The sequence below is a fragment of the Diuraphis noxia genome, unplaced genomic scaffold (genome assembly GCF_037042655.1).
Source record: "Diuraphis noxia isolate RWA-SAM2 unplaced genomic scaffold, SU_Dnox_SAM2 contig0003, whole genome shotgun sequence".
Taxonomy (NCBI): Eukaryota; Metazoa; Arthropoda; class Insecta; order Hemiptera; family Aphididae; genus Diuraphis; species Diuraphis noxia.
In genome coordinates this window covers 66,413,806-66,433,144 of record NW_028301713.1, presented here as the reverse complement: position 1 = coordinate 66,433,144, position 19,339 = coordinate 66,413,806, and the positions used below count along the sequence as shown (strand labels likewise).

The window sequence follows — 19,339 nt, the reverse complement described above, 5'->3', positions numbered from 1 at the left end:
AAAAACAGTTGGTATAAGCAATTTATTTTTTTTATTACTATTTTTGTTTTTCATTGCTGTACGAACTACGTAGTATTGATTCATTTTTTTCACATTATATGAATATATATGATTATTGTTTGTATACCTCTTTTCATGAGATTATATTAAGATTATAGATTTAAATTATGAATAATTTGATCGACAGTCATTTTGGAAATGCAAAAATTGTAAATCCAAACATTTTATTACATGTGTGTTTTGATGGAATGTGGCATTAACTTATTAAGTTCTCACTGAAAAACTTATATATATATATATATATATAAACTGCCCGATATCATTGTCATCAGTATATGAAAATGGCAGTACAATGAAATATAATATGTTATCTAGACGAAATAATCCAACTCCGAAAAATTATAATATTATTGATAAACGGGAGTATCGTCTCTTAAATTATGGTTGAAAAGCGTATCTCCGTATAATTTATATTTTAAATGGAAATTTCAGATGAAACAGACGCTAAGACCATTAAAGAAGCTTTACAAAATCAGCAGTAAAATATCATAAAATTGTTTAATTAGAATAATTAATAAATTTTGGGTCCAAAAAACTTGATTGAAAGAAAAAAGTTTTTTCTCCTACTAACTGTTTTAGAGTTTCGTATTTTTCTAAATATGCTGCATATATAACATATACATATATTATTCAGCAATTAAAATTTGGACTGAAAAATTAAGTCGAGTTTCATCCCAATGATAAATGGTTTTTTTTAGGGTGTAATTTGTTTAATTTGTTAAATACTTACTATCTAAAGTATGTGTTCAATAATTCCCACGGCAAAACTAATTTTATTCTCGTTTGGTTCAAAAGTTATATATTTTAATATATAATATTATATAAGTGAAAATACTACAACAGAGAGACGTGTTGCATTTATCTCCCTCGAAACGTTGATATATTTAACTCGTTTTTATATTATACGAGATATCTATGCATTGGATTGAATCTTTGAATTGGATTTCCTATTTTAGGACAGACGGCTGCACAATATAGCCTTGGCAATTATATTATTTTAATCCGTGGGAAATTGATTAAAATCTATTATAAATTTATTACCACGCTACCATAATGTCGTAAAAATTAACACCGCATGCACAAATAATCTGTGCACAGCACACACATACACACCGACGAAAGACCTATATATATATATATATATATATATATATATATATATATATATATATAGGTATATATAATATACATTCAAGCTATCGCGTTTGCTTCACTGCCTCCAGAAACGATGAGAACTCGGAAAATATTCCATGACGTTGATAGTACTCGTATATTTATATCGCTGTCTTAGCGTGTAATGAGATTTTGCATTATACCGTCGCCGGGGAATAATAATCCCACATACGCGTATTATACGGTGTTTACGCAGTCCATGCAGTCTCTATGAGCAAAGTGTTTACAGTTGGGAATGTAGGCAGTATACTAGTATATTGTGTATCTGTTGTCGTTGTGGCCACTTTTCGCGTTTCTGCTGTTATTATTCATCATCCCGGGGCGATTTGGACTACTCCCAAGTAGATGTTTTTTTAAACCTCATAAGAGAGTATGCATTTGGAAATTAAAAAGTTTCGCAATTATCGTCCGAATAATGTATATTATTTATTTGTACGGGATCGTTGACGATAGCCCTCCAACGGGATACTCGTGGAGCTAGAATGGATGAACGCCAAATTTATAGCGGATTTTGTAGGGATTTCCTGATTGTCTATTTCAACATGCTTCTCGGACCGCCGCTTTCGAATAACAATGTTGTTTAGTGTGATTATCCTCCATTTTATTAATTTTTTTATTTTCTGACCGTCTTCATTAATAACAGACAATGGCCTACTTATTGTTTTTTTTTTTAATTATTATTTATCTTGTAATGGATTTAAAATAAAAATCCCGGATTTCTGCCATATAATAATATGTTGACCTCTTTTACATCACAAATTGCGATTTTGGATGACAAAACAACTACTTATATTGGTTCAAGGCTTTACTTTTTAATTAAAAAATTAATTTTGTTTCATTGTTAATTGTTAATAGTTTATATAGGTAGTTATGCATTTCATTTATTTTTAATGGTAGTGGACTTGCATAAAAGTTTAATTTAAACGTATAAAAGCTCAAACAAAATGTATTATTGTCACGCATTTCCCGAGAAAATATTTTGATTTCCTGAAATATATACGCGTGCTTCAACTCATATTTCGTTGGTCTCTAGAGTCCTATCGGTACGAATATTAGAAATTGTTTGAGAGATTTATTTTTCCAGCGATTATGCATTTATGCAAGATAAAGAGTGTCAAGAGGAACGCTCGTTAATAGAGTGACGTTAACTCGGAATATCCCCTCGGGACGACGATTGCTTTAACAATAACGTTATCGATTTTTTAGGGAGATTACTCAATGACCTAATAAAATTGTAATTTCAGTATATCAAACTAAACCAACACATAAAAAGTATTGCTCGAATTCACCGAACAAATTGGATTGGCTGTAGCGTACACCTATTTCAATGGAAGTCATTGCTAGTTTATGGTTATGTGTGACCTTTTTAAACATTCATTTCTACCGAACTGTCAAACAATTAACAATTATCCTAAACTTAATACATTTTTTAAATTATAAATGTAAATCAAACTGTTCAAATATTAGGATGTCCACTGTCATTATATATTATAGTAGTATATTATTTTAGTATGACATGTACAATATAATATATACAATGGTTGAATAATATGTGTGTTAAATTAGTTTGAAAAAGGTACTTGTGTGTAAAGTTATTATTTTATCGAAGAGTTAATGGTTCAAATTCATAAAAGAGAAACGTTCTCTATTATAAACATAATATAATAAATATATATCTAATTGTGATAAAATGCATTTAATTGCTATAATGTGATTAAAAACTATTTTTTCTAAGTGCACATAAAGTAATTTGACTTTAATTAAATGTACAATTTTTTTTTAAAATTTTTTGTAAAAAAAAAAATAATTTATGAAATATATTTAATTTAAAAAATATGTCATAAATTTAAGTTTTAAATAGTATGTCTTCATATATATTATATTTTATATGTAGTATCTTCCTGGTTGGTATTTGAAATCTGTCTTTATCTACAGTTAATAATTTAACTGTTTTTAAATAAATAATTTAATTTAATATTTGATTTTAATTTTAAAATGTACGAATTGGTACACAGTTCTTAAAACTTCAAAGCTATTCCAAGCTATCAACCAATTTCCAAAATGCAGCTCAACCGTATTTTTGGAATACCTAATCATATTTTATAAATTTTCTGTGCAATTTCCACATTTAAGCGTATGTTTTATTACAAACAGGAGATTTTAAATATTTTGATATTATCAGTACTTAAGTGACAATTATCTTTTCGTTCATCATCAAAATAAGTCAACGTTAATGCTATTAGTTGTATCATAATGTGTGAAGAACCTTTTTGCCACACCCTATTTAGTGTTTTTAATTTTCATTTTACCTAATATATGTTTCATTAGATACAGTATTTTAGTGTATTTATCAACATTTTATGAGCAATATCATGGTTAAATGTTATATGTTGTTTATCTATATACCGATGATATGATATTGAAATTGATACACAGTATGCATTTATTTAAATTACCGGCGGTATTATTTTTTATGGAAATAGTGTCAACAAGCTCAGATAAATGGCATCTAATTTAGTCGTTTATTTTAAAAGATAAGTACCTACGCTTATTCCGGCACCGTTGTAAATATTGAAATGTTTTACACTTTATAGAAAGAAATATTTTAAATTATATATTACGTATTTATTTATAACACTCTAAAAAGCGATTTTTGTATTAGATATTGGTACGTTTTCTAGAAAATGTTTTTGATATTTTACATGGTATGTATATACGTATAAATATATAAATACTTCATGGGTGTATATTATAAGGGTACACATAATGCACTACATTAAAATAACATGTACTTCAATATATATATAGCTCTTCTTTAAATATATACCTACATACTTTAAATATTGATGATATTCGCAGTGTCAGGACATTTATATTTAACGTTTATGAGTTACGACCAGGCAGGTATATGTGCGTTAGTAATTGCGGTACAAATAAATTTACCATAGTTTTAGTTTTGTTCAATAAATTATTAGTCTTTTAATGTTACTTTAATAATGGATTAACACCGTTTATACATTAATTCATGTTTTATTACTTTATGTATTATGTTAGGCTATAATATATAGCTTAATCAAATTGTAATATTATAGTTGGCGCTGTTTGTGTTAAACGTAATATTTCTAGGGCATAGATACACCACACATTTTACAGATTAATAATCTGCCGAAGTATAATACAAATATCATAGTTCAATTCATATGTAGATATATTGTTCTTCATAAGTACCTTTAACAAAAAATATATCACACTCTATGTTATAACTAATTAGTTTTTTACGTTATTTTATGTTTATATAGTGATGTAATGGCGGTTTCTTTATATTTTATTTAAATTGTACCTACATTCATATATTTTTGTTATAATCATAGACTTTTCATGTTTGTAAATTTTGTTTAAAAAATATCGATCATTACTTATATGTTTTGTGTATTTTGTTATTATTGATATTGGTACATTAGTATTGAGTATTGAGTAGTAAGTGTATTGATTATAAATTCTTACCGAATATTACCTAAATATTATATTTCTTAGTTGATTAAATTTGCAATTTTCAACTATAAATCAAGGATCTGTTACAGTAGTATCTTATTCCAATCAATAAATCAACAAGTGTCTAGGTCTATAATTTTATATATAGGTAAGGTATACAATTTTTTGTGAGGGTCTGAATCTGAAATACGTTTTGATATCGCGGGCTAAAATTGGCTTAGATTAGGTAAAAAGGTAATGCCGTTTAAGAAATTTAAGAATTATTTTGCTATTTTAAGTTTAATGTATTAAATTAATTAAAAAATTATTTTATTATTTTCGATTTAGTGAAAAAATTAATGAATTCAAAACTAAAAAATTACATAGGTTTTATGTTTTCTAAATATCAGTTATTGTTTTTAGTCGGCTGATTTGAAAAATTTTACTGATCGTAGGTCGGAGACCCATAATTATACTCTAATGTGTTGTAAAATTTATATTACATTGTTTAGTAATAATGGTTCATACTTGTATGTTATATTATACATTATGTAAATTACTGGATAAGGTTTATGATTCTGCATAATAATGACTATAATAATTTACTTGCTAGGTGCATAACGTATTGTAATATAATTAGTATAATAATAGTTATATATTAGGTATATACTTGTAATACAATTTGTCAGTAACGTATTTAGTAAATGGTATTGCCAAGAAAACACAACTTACATTTACTATAATATCATTGTATCATATTTTGTACAATATATTTCAAATAGAATAAAATATTCATATAAATTATAGACAAAACATACGCATTTGTCATAAAAAAAAATATATATATATATATATATATATATTATTTACCATGTTTCTAAATAATGACATCAATTTGTGTGTTTATACCTTTGTTACTATGAAACGAATAATGAATATATTAACCTATTTGGGGTGAATAGTAAAGTACAAAAATAGTTGTACTTATGCGGTATCTTATTGGTAAATTTAAAATGTATACATATCTACGGTTGACCTTTAACTTGTTTAATAGGTACTTAATTAAAATTACATTTTAAAAATTTAAGCAGTAATAATTTATATGAGGAGTCTCCGAAACTCTGAACTGATAATATTTTGAAGTGTGATATCCGTTAAAAATATTAAAAAAGGAACGATATTGATATTTTTAGGCTCACAAAATTTTGTTTAAAATACGTTTTTTAAAATTTCGAGAGACCAAACATTTTAGTATCTTTAAATAAATGAAAATATAATTAATAATTAACTAATAAAAGAGAGTAATAATAAATAAATAAATGTCTATGTTTTACCTGCTATTGGCTTGAAATAATTAAATTGCAACTTTTAGCTTAAATTAATTTCGCATTAAATTTTTGAACTTTGTAAAGGTTCTGATTATGTTTTATGTTTTGCATGATTGATGTATAAACGTATTTATTGCGTGACCTAGTTCTCCAATGAAAATATCAATTTGTTCGTACCTAATAATGACAGGTTCTCCAATTTCAACTGATTTTCTCAATGTGTGGTGATCTAGTGACATGATAAATTGTTGATAGTATCATGTTTCATACCTACTCAAACGGTTGCTATTAGTAATCTATATCTTAACAAAAGGCAGCTGAAAGTATCGTAATTTTTTTCACAATATGTAGGTATAAGATTAAATTTCAAAGTCCTTTCATATTAAATAATTATATACTTAATTAAAGGGACGTAAATACGAACTATAAATTAAACAGGTTATTAAACAATAACATATGCGGGCAACTATTTTATATGTTTTTATAAAATATGATTTTCAGCTTATATGTTTAATACTTTGGGCATTGCCTATATGACATTGTTATAATTATTTGATAAACAATATGTATTTTGATTATTATTTTTTAGTTTAATACCATTGTTTTTTTATAAATATAAATTACATAAATATGTAATAATAACAAATAAGTATTTTTGCTCAGAAATGCTCGCACGTCATTATTATGTGCTTTGTGTGAAATATAAATACATATCTTGCTATAGGTACTTCAAGAGATATGGACCAGCAGCCTAATCTTATTTAATTTTAATATGTTATCAAATTCCCATTTTATGAGTTTTCCAAACATCTGTGAAAATATAGCCCTCTCCTATAATTATAATTTTTCTATGATATTGAAATTAAGCCCAATTTAAGTTATTTAAAATTTTGTTATTGTGGTACGCAGTATAGAATTTTTATCAATTCAGACGATAACCGTTGTTTTTTTTTCTGTAGGAAATGTAGTGGTAAGGGAATTATACGATCCAACCATGTAATATTTTATCATAAATAAACCATTTGCTTAATAATATATATCAAACAGTAAATACCTGATATAGGTACCTTTTTTCCTAAGCTGATCGGAATCTGCTGAATATTTTAATGAAATTTATAATCTACAAATGTATTTCATGAATTATATTGCGTAGTAGAATATAATAACATTAATAACGATTTATTGTGCGTATTTTGGAATATTTAGTAGTTTTCGGTTATCAATAAATCAATATTAAATCAAACTCATGGTACTGTCTTGAAAAAAATTTCATAAATAGGTAGATAATAAGATAAACATTACGTTATATATATAGTGAATACCTAAACTATATATATATATATATTTCTTGTGGTCTATTTTGCTTTAGCAGTCACGAGAAAAGTTGTATATTTTGGTTAAAATTGGTTATGCCCAATCCAAGCAACTGGTTTTTATTGTAGTATATTATTCATATTATTTGAGAATTTTTATTAATTTATCATTTGAACTACAGACATATAAAAGGTACATAAAAATCTTTTTAGGAATTGTTTTAGAAATTGAATTTACTTAATAAAAAATAACTCTCTTAACGTTTTCCAATATCGAATTTATGAATGTGTATAGAATGGACAATAGTCAATTCAATATCATATATCCATATAATCACGGGTATTATATATTATATATTATATTCTACTTGTAATTATTTTTTAGAATTGCTTTTAGTTTCTGTTGAATCACGAAAAATAAATAACAGCATATCATGATATTATTTTCAAATATGTTATATAATATCTTTCTTTCCTATAAGTTTAGTAAGTAAAGTACATTATACTGATTGCATTTTGGATAAACAACTTTATTGTTTGTGATGACATCATTAGAGTGATTGGGCACCATTTGTATGATGTGCAGAAATTATAATTCACTCTCTTACTTTATACATTTCTCATGTATTATGGTTTTTTGAAATAACTGAATTTGCTTAAAATATTATCCACACCGAACTCGTAAACCTTGAATTCATCAGTATAGAGAAAAAAAACACGAACTGAAGGTATAAATATAACTATATACATTATACAATTTATGTTTGTTTCGTCGTAATTTATCGTATATAATATCTTAGTTTTTGTTTTTTAAAACGTATTTGATAACAAATCTTACTTGATTTCCTCCTCAGTTTGTATAAGTATATAGTTTCCAGGTATAGGTTTTTATAGTTTATACGTGCAGAACTGCAGAAACAACATATGAAATGTTTTCTACCCAAATTATTCTTAGACGTTACGCTTATGAAGATTGTATCTTGTACTTACAATAAGTTCATTATTTTAATTTAATGTTTATTTAACTATAAGAAATTTTTATTTATTTTTATAAGACATAAACAATAATATGTACAATATTAGCACTATAAGATTAATTGACTAGAGTATACAAGAAAAATGAATTTCTTAATAATTCAAGGTTGGACGTACTCTATAAATATATAATGTATATATATTTTTTAAATTAATGTGGCATAAAATATGAATTTAGATAAATTGTGTTTTTCTAAATCCTCGGAAACAATTACTCCTCCTTGATTTCACTGTTTCGATGCTTACAATAAATATATACACTGCTATATATATAAGTGCCACTTGAAATATCAATACAAATTAGTTTTACGGAAACGTTAATTTTTGTACGTGGTTTATCGGTCGAATAGGATGTTATCTTTTACAACATTGTCCATATTATAATTCACTACATGCAACTTACATGTTTACAATTTTTTATTTTAGTTTTGTCCATTCGCTAATCGCATATTTAGTACGTGCGCTTATTAATAGTAACGTGCGTGTTTTAATGCATATTGTATGTGTATATTTTCTATATTGTGTTCTTCAAACCAATTAATCACATGAAAAAGGAGTCATAGATACTTATCATAATATAATATAGATATGTAACCGTAATCGATTGAAAAACACGCTACGTTACTATTTTAGGATGGTCTAAAGTTTAGATTCTTACTATTTAGATACACGAGAATTGACAGATATACGAGTTGCGATAAAAATGTACCTGAGATTTGTCATATAAAACTTTATTGATAATATATTATATTCACCTAAATACGCGTTATTACGAATAATTCAAAAAAATCTCTTTGGTAGGTAATACTCAATGTCTGCAGTTTCTTTTGCGCGATGTTGTTCCAATTTTGTTTTTGTTCATTGTTTAAGAGACGGTTGACACATTTAGCTGCAATTCGTTCCATGCCCAAACTTATATATATATTGATAAAAACCATACAATATTCCTTCTATTACTGCTCTAAAAGTTAGTTATATTCACGAACACGAACCACAGTTTAATTTGTTTCATAGGTTAGTTTCTCCGGTGTCTTCTCTTTTATGGTATATACCTATCTTAAAACACTTAAATCACCCAAAAAAACGTTGTTTATTCGAAACAGAATGTCATCTCCAAAATCTTGCAGCAATAAATGCTAAAGGTTTCGTTTTGATTTGTTCCTATAGTTTAAAACAAAATTTTACGTAAATATGTTATGCGTATCAGTATGACGTGGTGTTAACATTATATACCTAAATTCCTACTCAAAGGGTTAATAGTTTAATAGTTTCAGTAAGTTGTTATATTAAAATGTTAAGTCGGATAATAGCTAGGTGTTCATCCTTATGGCAGACAAATTACATTTTGATCTTGTTTAGGCATTATTTCTTATACATGTATTATGTATGTAATGGGTATTTACATTCAATATTTTCAATTATTTAAAATAATTAATTCATAATACAGGAATAAACAGAAAATAATATCTGATTAATAGCTATTAATTTTGTTTTAAATTGTTATATACATTTAAATTATTAAAATTTTAATCGTTCAAATACAAGCTATCGATTTTCTTAATTTTTTCTCCAGTTTTATCCTAGACATATGTTAAATAATTCATTGTTAATTATTTCCGTGTTAAGATGGAAATAATTCTTGTTATTGTAAACGTTTTATGAGAATGACATAAATTTTACATTTCTATAATATAAACTCATATTATAACTTTGAATGAAATCCAATTATGGAAGTGCTATTTCAAATATCTCACGGAATACTATACTTAATCTTTTCATCCCTTGGGTCGTAGAGCAATGATAGATTTAGGGTTTAGGTTTCCAGAACCTCAGGTGTTGGGTAACCTAATTTGCGGTTAAAATTGGATTGAATTCTGAATTATACGTGAATTGCTATATAATGGCACGTAGCTACTGCAGTTTTATTATATGAGAACGTTTTCGGTAGATCTAAGCAAATAAATTAGGCTCGAAGGATTTAGTAAATGTTTAATTCTAAAAACGTTACCAACACAGAAATGGTTGTCAAAAAACAACAAACAACAACTGCCGACCAAAAGTAAAATAGTAGATACTTGCTGACCAATCGCTAAAACGTGACGATTTTGACATACATATTATTGCGTACTATTATTATTCTCATAACAAATTTACGATTGTCTGACAATAGCGTGTGGTGTTACTATATATATTTTGTCGTTGACCATTTACCGGCGGTGGCGGACGTCAATAAAAAATCAGTAACAATAACAATTTTATAATAATATAATAATTTCATTAATGTAAACGCGGTGCGTGTACGCCTCCGCCGCCACACCTTCAGCGACGACGGCGACGGCGACGTCCGCACGTGCGCTACCGGCACCTGCAGCCGAGGTGGCGGTGGAATCGTCGGGCGCCACCGGGAGCGTGCGCGCGCCCCTCGACCGGCCCTGCCCCGTCGCCGACAAGGATCGGAGCGCGCAGCCGGCCGGTCGTAGCTGCTGTAACGCGGCGGCGGGCCCACACCCACCCGGCCAGGAACAGCGTGCGCGAGCGAGAACGGCGACAACCGGAGTGGCAGTGTGTGTACGCGCGCGGTGTTGTGCGCCAGACAGCTGCGTGCGTGTGTGCGCGAGAGTTTTGTGCGCGTCCGCTACGGTGCTCGCCGGCTGCTGCCGCTCTGCCGCTCGCTCGCCGCTACCGCTCGCTATATAGTCGCCGCCGCCGCCGCCGCCCGATCGTCTCCGTGCGTGTGCGTGCGGCGCGTGTGCGTGCGAGCGTGCCCATCGCGCCGGCAGAGCGAAAGAGACGACAGATCGAAAGAAGGAGTGAATGAGCGAGACGGAACTTGTGAGCGAGTGAGACGGAGTGATCGCGCGCGCGCCGCCGCCGTCTCAGTGTGTGTGTGTGTGCGTGCGTCGCCGGAGTGACTCTATTCGCCGGCCGGCCGCCCTCAGTTACGCGCGCGTATAGATAATAATAGTAATAATAATAATAATAATATATATTTTTTCTCGTACACCTATACAATAAATTATACTCTATTATCAATCTGTTGTAATTAAATATTTTCTGCTCATATTATTATATGTAATTATTCCTCCTGCACCCCGCTCCGATCGTAACGACAACCGCTATCCCGCAGCCTCTGCCATCACGGGATGCGATAATATAGAGTCGAGATAACGATATTATTTCCGCCGCCGCCGTCCCGTTTCGCTGCCCGATCGGTTAACCGCCCGACCGCGGCCGTCGTGCTGGTTGTATGCGACTAGGCATAACCTTGTCGCTGCTTCCGCCATCATAGTCGACATCATAGTCTCCATCTTCCGCCGTCACGTGCGTCTCGGTCTGTTCCACGTGCGACGACGACGGTCTACTGCGAGTCTGCGACGCTTTGCAATAGGACAGTGATTGCCGCGCGGTGGTGTCGTTGGTAACGGCGGCGGCGGTGGCGGCGGCGGCGGCAACAGCGGCCGACTTTTACTATTGTTACTACTGGACTGCGGCGGCCGTCGTCTTCTGCTGCTGCAGCTGTCGGCGCCGGTGGTGTTGACGTTGTTGTTATTGTTGTTTTTGTTGTTGTTGTTGTTGTTGTTGTTGTTGTGCACTTTTGCCACCTCCACCGTCGCCGTCACCAATAATTCCGGTCCGTCTCACCTACTGCATCACACTCCGCCGAAGTGATGCAACAACAATGTGGTTTTTGCGCCGCTGTGTCCGACCTTTTCCGGAGGATCATGTGCTTTAACGGCAGTAGGAGGGGCAGCGACCAGTCGTACTATCACGAACTTGACATCGACGACCCTCAGATCGCACTAGTGAGTGGACCTATATATTATTATATTGGTTAAACCTCTTAAGTTTTCTCACTCAACCCATCCCCGCCGCCCGTTAATATTATAACTGCCGTATTCGTTTTCCACATTACCGGAAGTCATTCACTACTATACCAACATTCGACCTGCCGCGTGCAGCAGTACTCTGCAGAGTAGTATACGCATTCTTTATTTTATTATTTTTGTTTTACTCTCGTCAAGTACCTACATGGCTATATATATTATTAGTGTGCATACGTATTATAGTATACTATTATATATTATAGGTAGCCATATAGGTACATAATATTATGCGTGTGGTGCAGTATATTTGAGAGCATGCGATAATATTTTAAGAATAGGTAATAATAACGCATAATATTATATTATATTGTACACCAAACCTGCAGATAATTATTGCACGTGCATGCTATCGAAAACCATAATGTTTTTTATATACATCATACAAACATGATATTACAATATAACTGCTCGAAAAATGTTGAAAAAAAAAATAAACACTTAAACGTAGGTGCACCTACCATACCTACCTTGTATAATAAGCGCACATTCGTCTGTACAACGCACACGTTTTATAGCAGCAGCGGTTCCAAAACTTTTTTTCTAGCGGTGATGTTTTTGGGACCAAATATATATTTCCTGCTGTGAATACCATATGATGAAAGACAGGAAATAAGAATACCGAACGAATTGTTGAAGAAAAAAATTCTTTACATTTTAAATCATTTATTTTGAGCCGTAGACCGCGGTGCCCCCTTACAAAGTGTTCGCGGTACCCCTATAGTGCATTACCACAATGCACAGTTTAGGAACCGCTGCATTTTAATAGTTATGTGTCGCTCGTGCTAAAATGAATAATATAATAATAATAATAATATACGGCTCAAACGTCGTGTCATATATTAAAACAACCTCGTTTTTTATTTTTTTCAATATTATAAATACGTGCCTTGTCGCAGTAGAACCGTATAAGGTTTTAAAAGTATATTTCAGTTAATCGTTTTTTATTTGCTGCACTGCCGATTGTGTGAGAGTATACATATATATATATATTCTCTATGTTATACAGTCTTAAAGATAAGGATTATATATACCGTTTAGGCCGTTAAAGTTAACTGTTATCGGGTAGCGTAGTCATTTATGAAACTTCGGGGGAAGACTTTCTTTTTTTTTTTGGGTGGGGGGGGGGGGTACTACGTAGTGTTCTACTGTAACAATAATATATTATATACTCCTTTTCAATTATTGTTTTATAGTATTGTCGGTCAGAGTTTTTTTTTTTTTTTTTTTGCTATCGTTACGCTTTCTTAACGTACTCCAAGAAAACGTTGTGTACATGCTGTGGGTCCGCCACAGTAAAGGTCAATATATATTTTTACAATACTCATCATCACCATCTATTCGGATCGCAGTCAGAAGCGGAATACTCATACGCAGGTGCTGCAAAGGTGCTGCAATGCAATAAAAATAAAAATTACATTTTTAATGTCACTTACGCATTAATATATGTCATTTAAAATAAATAATAATAATGTATCGCATTTAACGATCGAGTTGAAGACAGCATGTTTTTCGTATTGTAGCTCCGAAGCGGTGGTGCACACGGTTACACAATATTATTATTTTTACGATTGTCGACGAGGTACAACGACCTCCGCGTCGTCATCAGCCGAATGTTCCGCGACTTAATATTATATTATTATAATTTCGTTTACGCGTATATTGTTGTTTTTTGGTTTTACAATATATATGCTATCGTTACGTAAGTAGGTAGTTATAGGAGGTACCTATACACTATATACTATATAGGGATGCTAAAAACTGTTGCAAAGCCCCCTGTTTTCCCATTTAAACCGTGTCCTTGTTTCGACGCTACTTTAGAAACAATAATAATCTTGACAGATCAAAATAATAATTAATAAAGTCGTGTATATTAGTTTTGTTCGAGATACTAAAAAAAAAATCTATCAGCCTGTGAACGCGTTTACATATATGATAATATATAATGTATGGAAAATGAGACTTTTCCACTTCCCTAGTCATCTAACACGTACTTATATTATGCGTGTTTGATCTGTGATTGACCTAATGATGGTGCTTACCTATATAACATTATTTTTGCATATTCGTTTTCCGCCGTAAAAAATTATAATTATGCTTCTCATTTCGCCCGTGTGTCGTCTACATCTCGCACGCCACCGGCGGCGTATTGTTTATGACGCTGACATCATTCCCTAATCATTTTCCGGTTATTTTCTTCTCGTCTTATTGTATATAGTACAATGGGTATTATGCATCTATGCGATGATATCCGCGATGGATGCATGCATATATGTATGAGCGTCAACAATTTGTAAACTGTGTCCACTTTGTCCCGAAATTAATGATATTTATACATCATATATAATATAGGTCCGATGTCTGTACCGGCTCGGTCGAACTGAAACAGCATTTGAACGACGTGTCATCTCATTAATCGAAGCTCAAAGGGTTTGTACCTCTATGTATGAGTTAGAAAATTAATAGGGTTGTTTATATACGTACTCTTTGGTTAACTCAATAAATGGGACGTATAGACGGTAATTACTAATTAGAAACGTTTTCAAAGTGTACATCGTTAAACTAATTATGCAACGAAAAATTACCTATTATTAAATTATGTGATATACAGCACTATTACACTATTGGTGGGAGGGGGTATTACTATAACATATTATAATAGTATAGGTTATAAATTCAGTGGTGTAGTGGGACGTATACGCGGGTATACGGCGTATACCCTCTTCTCTTTTTTTTTTAAGTGCGTATACTTATATAGAATAACACACGATACGCGTTGGGTAGGCATTTATTCTATAAACCAATTTGATAAATAATTTTTATTTAATAAATAAAAATGTCGAAGAAACCTTATCGAGTTGACGGTTTCCATGATGAAAACAGTTGTTTATCATGCTAATCATGTAAGTGCTTAAATAAATACCAAATTTAACAGTAGCGTTCAACATCTCCAAAGAAAGTAATATAGATTTTATTTTGTAATTTTATATTTTCCCATAACACTGTTTCTTGTTTTTACTATTTTTTAATATATATTATTATTGAAACTAAAAATCTTATCTGGTTATTTGATTAAAACTTAATATTACTTAATTATTTACTATATATATGAGTCATAACTCATAACAAATAGGTATAATCATAAAAAGCTAAAATGTCTAATTATTCATTTCTAGGAGTATGATATGCAGGGTAGTAATATAGTGTGTAATTATTATAAATATAGAAATAATAACATCGTAGTGTATAGAGAGGGCGTGGGGGTGAAGCCCCGCTTTTACACATCATGTTTATTTGAGTGTTTATTCACAAAAAGAAATGACGACTACATCACTGGTTTATGGTTTATCACTACCTACCTATATACACACTCGTTTGCCGAATTATTAAGTGATGGAGCTCATGATGTGTACGGAAACTAGACGTGAACACATTACACATGTATCGACTGTTGACGTGAGGCCATTACTACATAAAAATGGTCCCATTCATTACAAAAAGCTTATAATATTATTGTCACGTGATGAGGTGTATAATTATATGTCTAAATAACAATAATTTAACACTATAACACTATATTAACGAGTTTGTTACTGGGAAAAAAATGTATGAAAGTATTCACGAATCTACGAATATAGTTGTATAGTTAAAGCGCTGATTTTTATGCACTAAAAAGTAACGAATATGCCATATAATAATATGTGGCAAAAATCGTGAAAATATGCAATAAAATAAAATAATTTATATCACAAATTTATATATTTCAATATTACAAAAAAAAGGGTATTGTAAATTTATATATTCTTTAAATTTTATTTATTATTAAAACAAATAAAACATAATAAAAAATATACAAGACCATTTCAATTAATTCCATCACAACATTTTACGATATTAATATTAATATTTGTTGTTCTACTCGATAATGTATAATTTTATACATTTTTTTTTCAATTTACTTTTAATAATATGTTATACAATATATATTTCGAATTTCGTAAAAATATGTAAAAATACGCAATAACCATTAAATATGCAGAAATATGCAACAAAAATCACCAATAACTTCAAACTATATTATGATTCGTTATGATTACTGACGAAAAAAAAAATATGCAATCGCATAGAAATCCGAGCTCTACAGTTATATATATAGCTATCAATATTATTATACGTTCATCGTCGTTACTGTATTTATTTTTCCATTTTCCCATACGCTTAGGGACTATATATCGTCATTATGTATGTATACTCGTTCACCACTATATCGTCTATTCGCTGCAGTAAAAATATAATCTCGAATATTAGTCCGGAAGTCGCGTCGCACGTGGTGTATAGCACACGCTGACGCGTCATAACAACAACAACAACAACAACAACAATAATAATAATAATATACGTATAACACTCGTGCATTTGATAAACGACGATTTAAGTCTGCCAGATTTTTCCACCCGCACGCTTCGAGTATATTATTATTATTAATTTCAAAATCTGAGCGAAAACTTGAGCTGATATTAATCGCTCTCGGTGCCGTCTTACCACCATCATCTCATCCGGCGCTCTGTAGGCCATGTTGGCTCAATGAAATTCGCGTTAAACACCGCATTGTGCGCGTGCGCATTATACAACAACTAGTATATTATACGTACACGAGAATCCGAGAATTTTTATTCGATATAATATTTTATTATTTTTTTTTTACCACCCGATGCCTTTATAATGACGTAGGTCGTTAGTCCAGGAGTTGCTCCGTTAACGATTTCACTTTCACACGCGTACTATACAATAACAACTATCAACGGTGTATTGCAACAACCAGTTCGAACTTATTATTATTATTATTATTTATTTTTTTTTTTAACTCTCACACCGTGACTACTCTCACAATTTACCGGTTTATCGATATTCGCAACATACTTTTTTTTTATGTATTTAATTTATGCAGGTTTGCGTGTGTGTGCGTGTGTACAAGGGTCAAATATATAATATTATAATTATATATATGTAATATTATTGTATTTATGTTATACTTGAAACCGGCGAATTCACGTCACAGTGGTATGAGAACATCAAAATGTAGAATTCTGTCGACGGTTAGATTTCAGTAATACAGCGTGCGTCAGTGTCGTTTAGTCGTCGCAGTCATATACAGCCCGTGCGTGATGCGTTTAATACTATGTAATACATGTATACCTGGTTACACTTATATACCATATAGTTATGTACCGTTATTGAAGTGATGATATACGCATATAGTAACGTATCATAACGCCTCTAATCTCCCAGTGTTTTGTATTCATCCCTCGATACACGGTGACCATTTTCGTTATTGGCGGTAAAATTTGTCATTGCGGATATCGGAAGTTGACGATGACAAAACACGACAGTTCAGATTTGGTAAAAAAAATTTTTGTCAACAGCGTATTATATTATTATACATTAAAAATAATATTTATATTATATAAACGAAATCGTTACCTATAATACTATATGGAACATAATATATTATATCTTAAGCAGTGCGCACATTAAAAATTAATTACTAACTCAATTACTAAACGACCGTTTACGCGTGGTAAAAATTTGAACTTAAAATGCCAGTGATATAAAACTGTAAAACATTTGATAATATGTCTGGTGGCAAGACTAGATATGGTATAAATTAGCACAGTGTACAAGACAGTTTTGTAAATTAATTTGAAAAGTACATTATTTAGTTCAACGACTAAAATTATTGTCAAGTCGGAGGACTGTGATGAATAAATGAGTTTAAATGTTAATCGATATACGATAGGTTTTAGAATGTTTAGAGTTTATGTAAATTACAGCTTTTTTTATTTTTACTAACTCGACGAATTCTAACAAGTAAATACTTAGCTAAAAAAAATAATTGTACGTATTTGTTGTTTAAACCATCGATTTCCAACTTTGAGGCCGTGAACAAATTATTTAGAGTTGCCTACATATTATGTAGGTCGAGACAAAAAATAAAATTAATCAAGATAACTGAGACTTTATAGGTTAATGTTGGTGGTTTTCGTTTTTAGAATATTGGTTTTATTTTAATGTTTTAACTGTTTTAAGTTATCAAAATTGAAATAATATCACATTTAAAAAATTATATATCACTTGAAACTAATTTACGTGATGTAATTTTAGTTTAAAAAAAATAATATCATATAAATGCATATTAATTATTCTGTAAAGTGTATAATATATTAGAGTTATATTAATAATAAAACTGTTCAATTGTTTAAGAGTTTCTCAAACCAATTATATAGTCGTGTGAATAATATGCAGTTATGTAAAAAATACAAATTATAAAACCAAATTGATAAAAACGAAGCATTGATTTATTTTAGTTGGGTTTTTAAGTATTCGGAATATGTTAGATTATTGAACATAATATTATATTGAAATTTATTTAATTTTAGTGACGTCTTATAATATACTCAAAATCAATTTAAATTTTATGTAAATGTTTATTTCGTTTAAATTTTATGAAGACTGGACTGAATATTTATAGGTGTATTTAACGAGAACATTTGTCATTATTCACATATTCGTTCCAAAGATACTTGGTCTATTTAAATGTTAACAATACAATAAAATTGTGTGGTTGCTAAATTTCATTTGATTGAAAAAATATTTAGTTGGCTTTTTGCTTTAATAATTAAACGTAATATAAACAATTAGTATTTTTTTGTCTCTGGCGATTTCCTGGAACTTATACTTAGTGAATCAATAATTTACCATTATTTGTTGTTGTTATTGCTGTATAGCTGCTGTTACTACCTTAGACACTTAACGTAATTTTCTTCCGTTTTACAAGATTTATAAACTCGATTCTATAGAATATTGTGTGAAAAAGTTTTCAATTTCTCGGACAAAAAAGAAAAAGAAAATAAACTAAAGAAAATTCCTCAGTTACATTTCGTTTTTTTTCGTCTCGTCTGAAATTGTTTCAAAACTCCGTGGTAGATTTATATGCGTCAAACACATATTTATTTACTAATTTATTAAATGTTTGCGTACATATAATAAATAGGTAATTTATTGTTTGTTACCACCGAAC

At 30.5% G+C, this 19,339-nt stretch overlaps 1 protein-coding gene across 5 annotated transcripts in view; it reads left to right on the top strand.

Moving 5' to 3' along the window:
- The window catches only part of LOC107164768 (high affinity 3',5'-cyclic-AMP phosphodiesterase 7A-like), a 139,831-nt gene that overhangs the window by 33,653 nt on the left and 86,839 nt on the right, over positions 1 to 19,339 (top strand). The window contains exon 1 of one of the 5 annotated variants that reach the window (XM_089222207.1): positions 10,963 to 12,183. The exons of 1 other annotated variant lie outside the window; for it this stretch is intronic. In XM_089222207.1, the coding sequence (XP_089078333.1) occupies positions 12,049 to 12,183 (135 nt within the window). In that variant the 5' untranslated portion in view covers positions 10,963 to 12,048. Of the gene's footprint in view, positions 1 to 10,962; positions 12,184 to 17,383; positions 17,662 to 19,339 lie in introns of those variants that run through there. 3 more of the 5 variants (XM_089222208.1, XM_089222212.1, XM_089222210.1) reach the window with 3 other exon arrangements.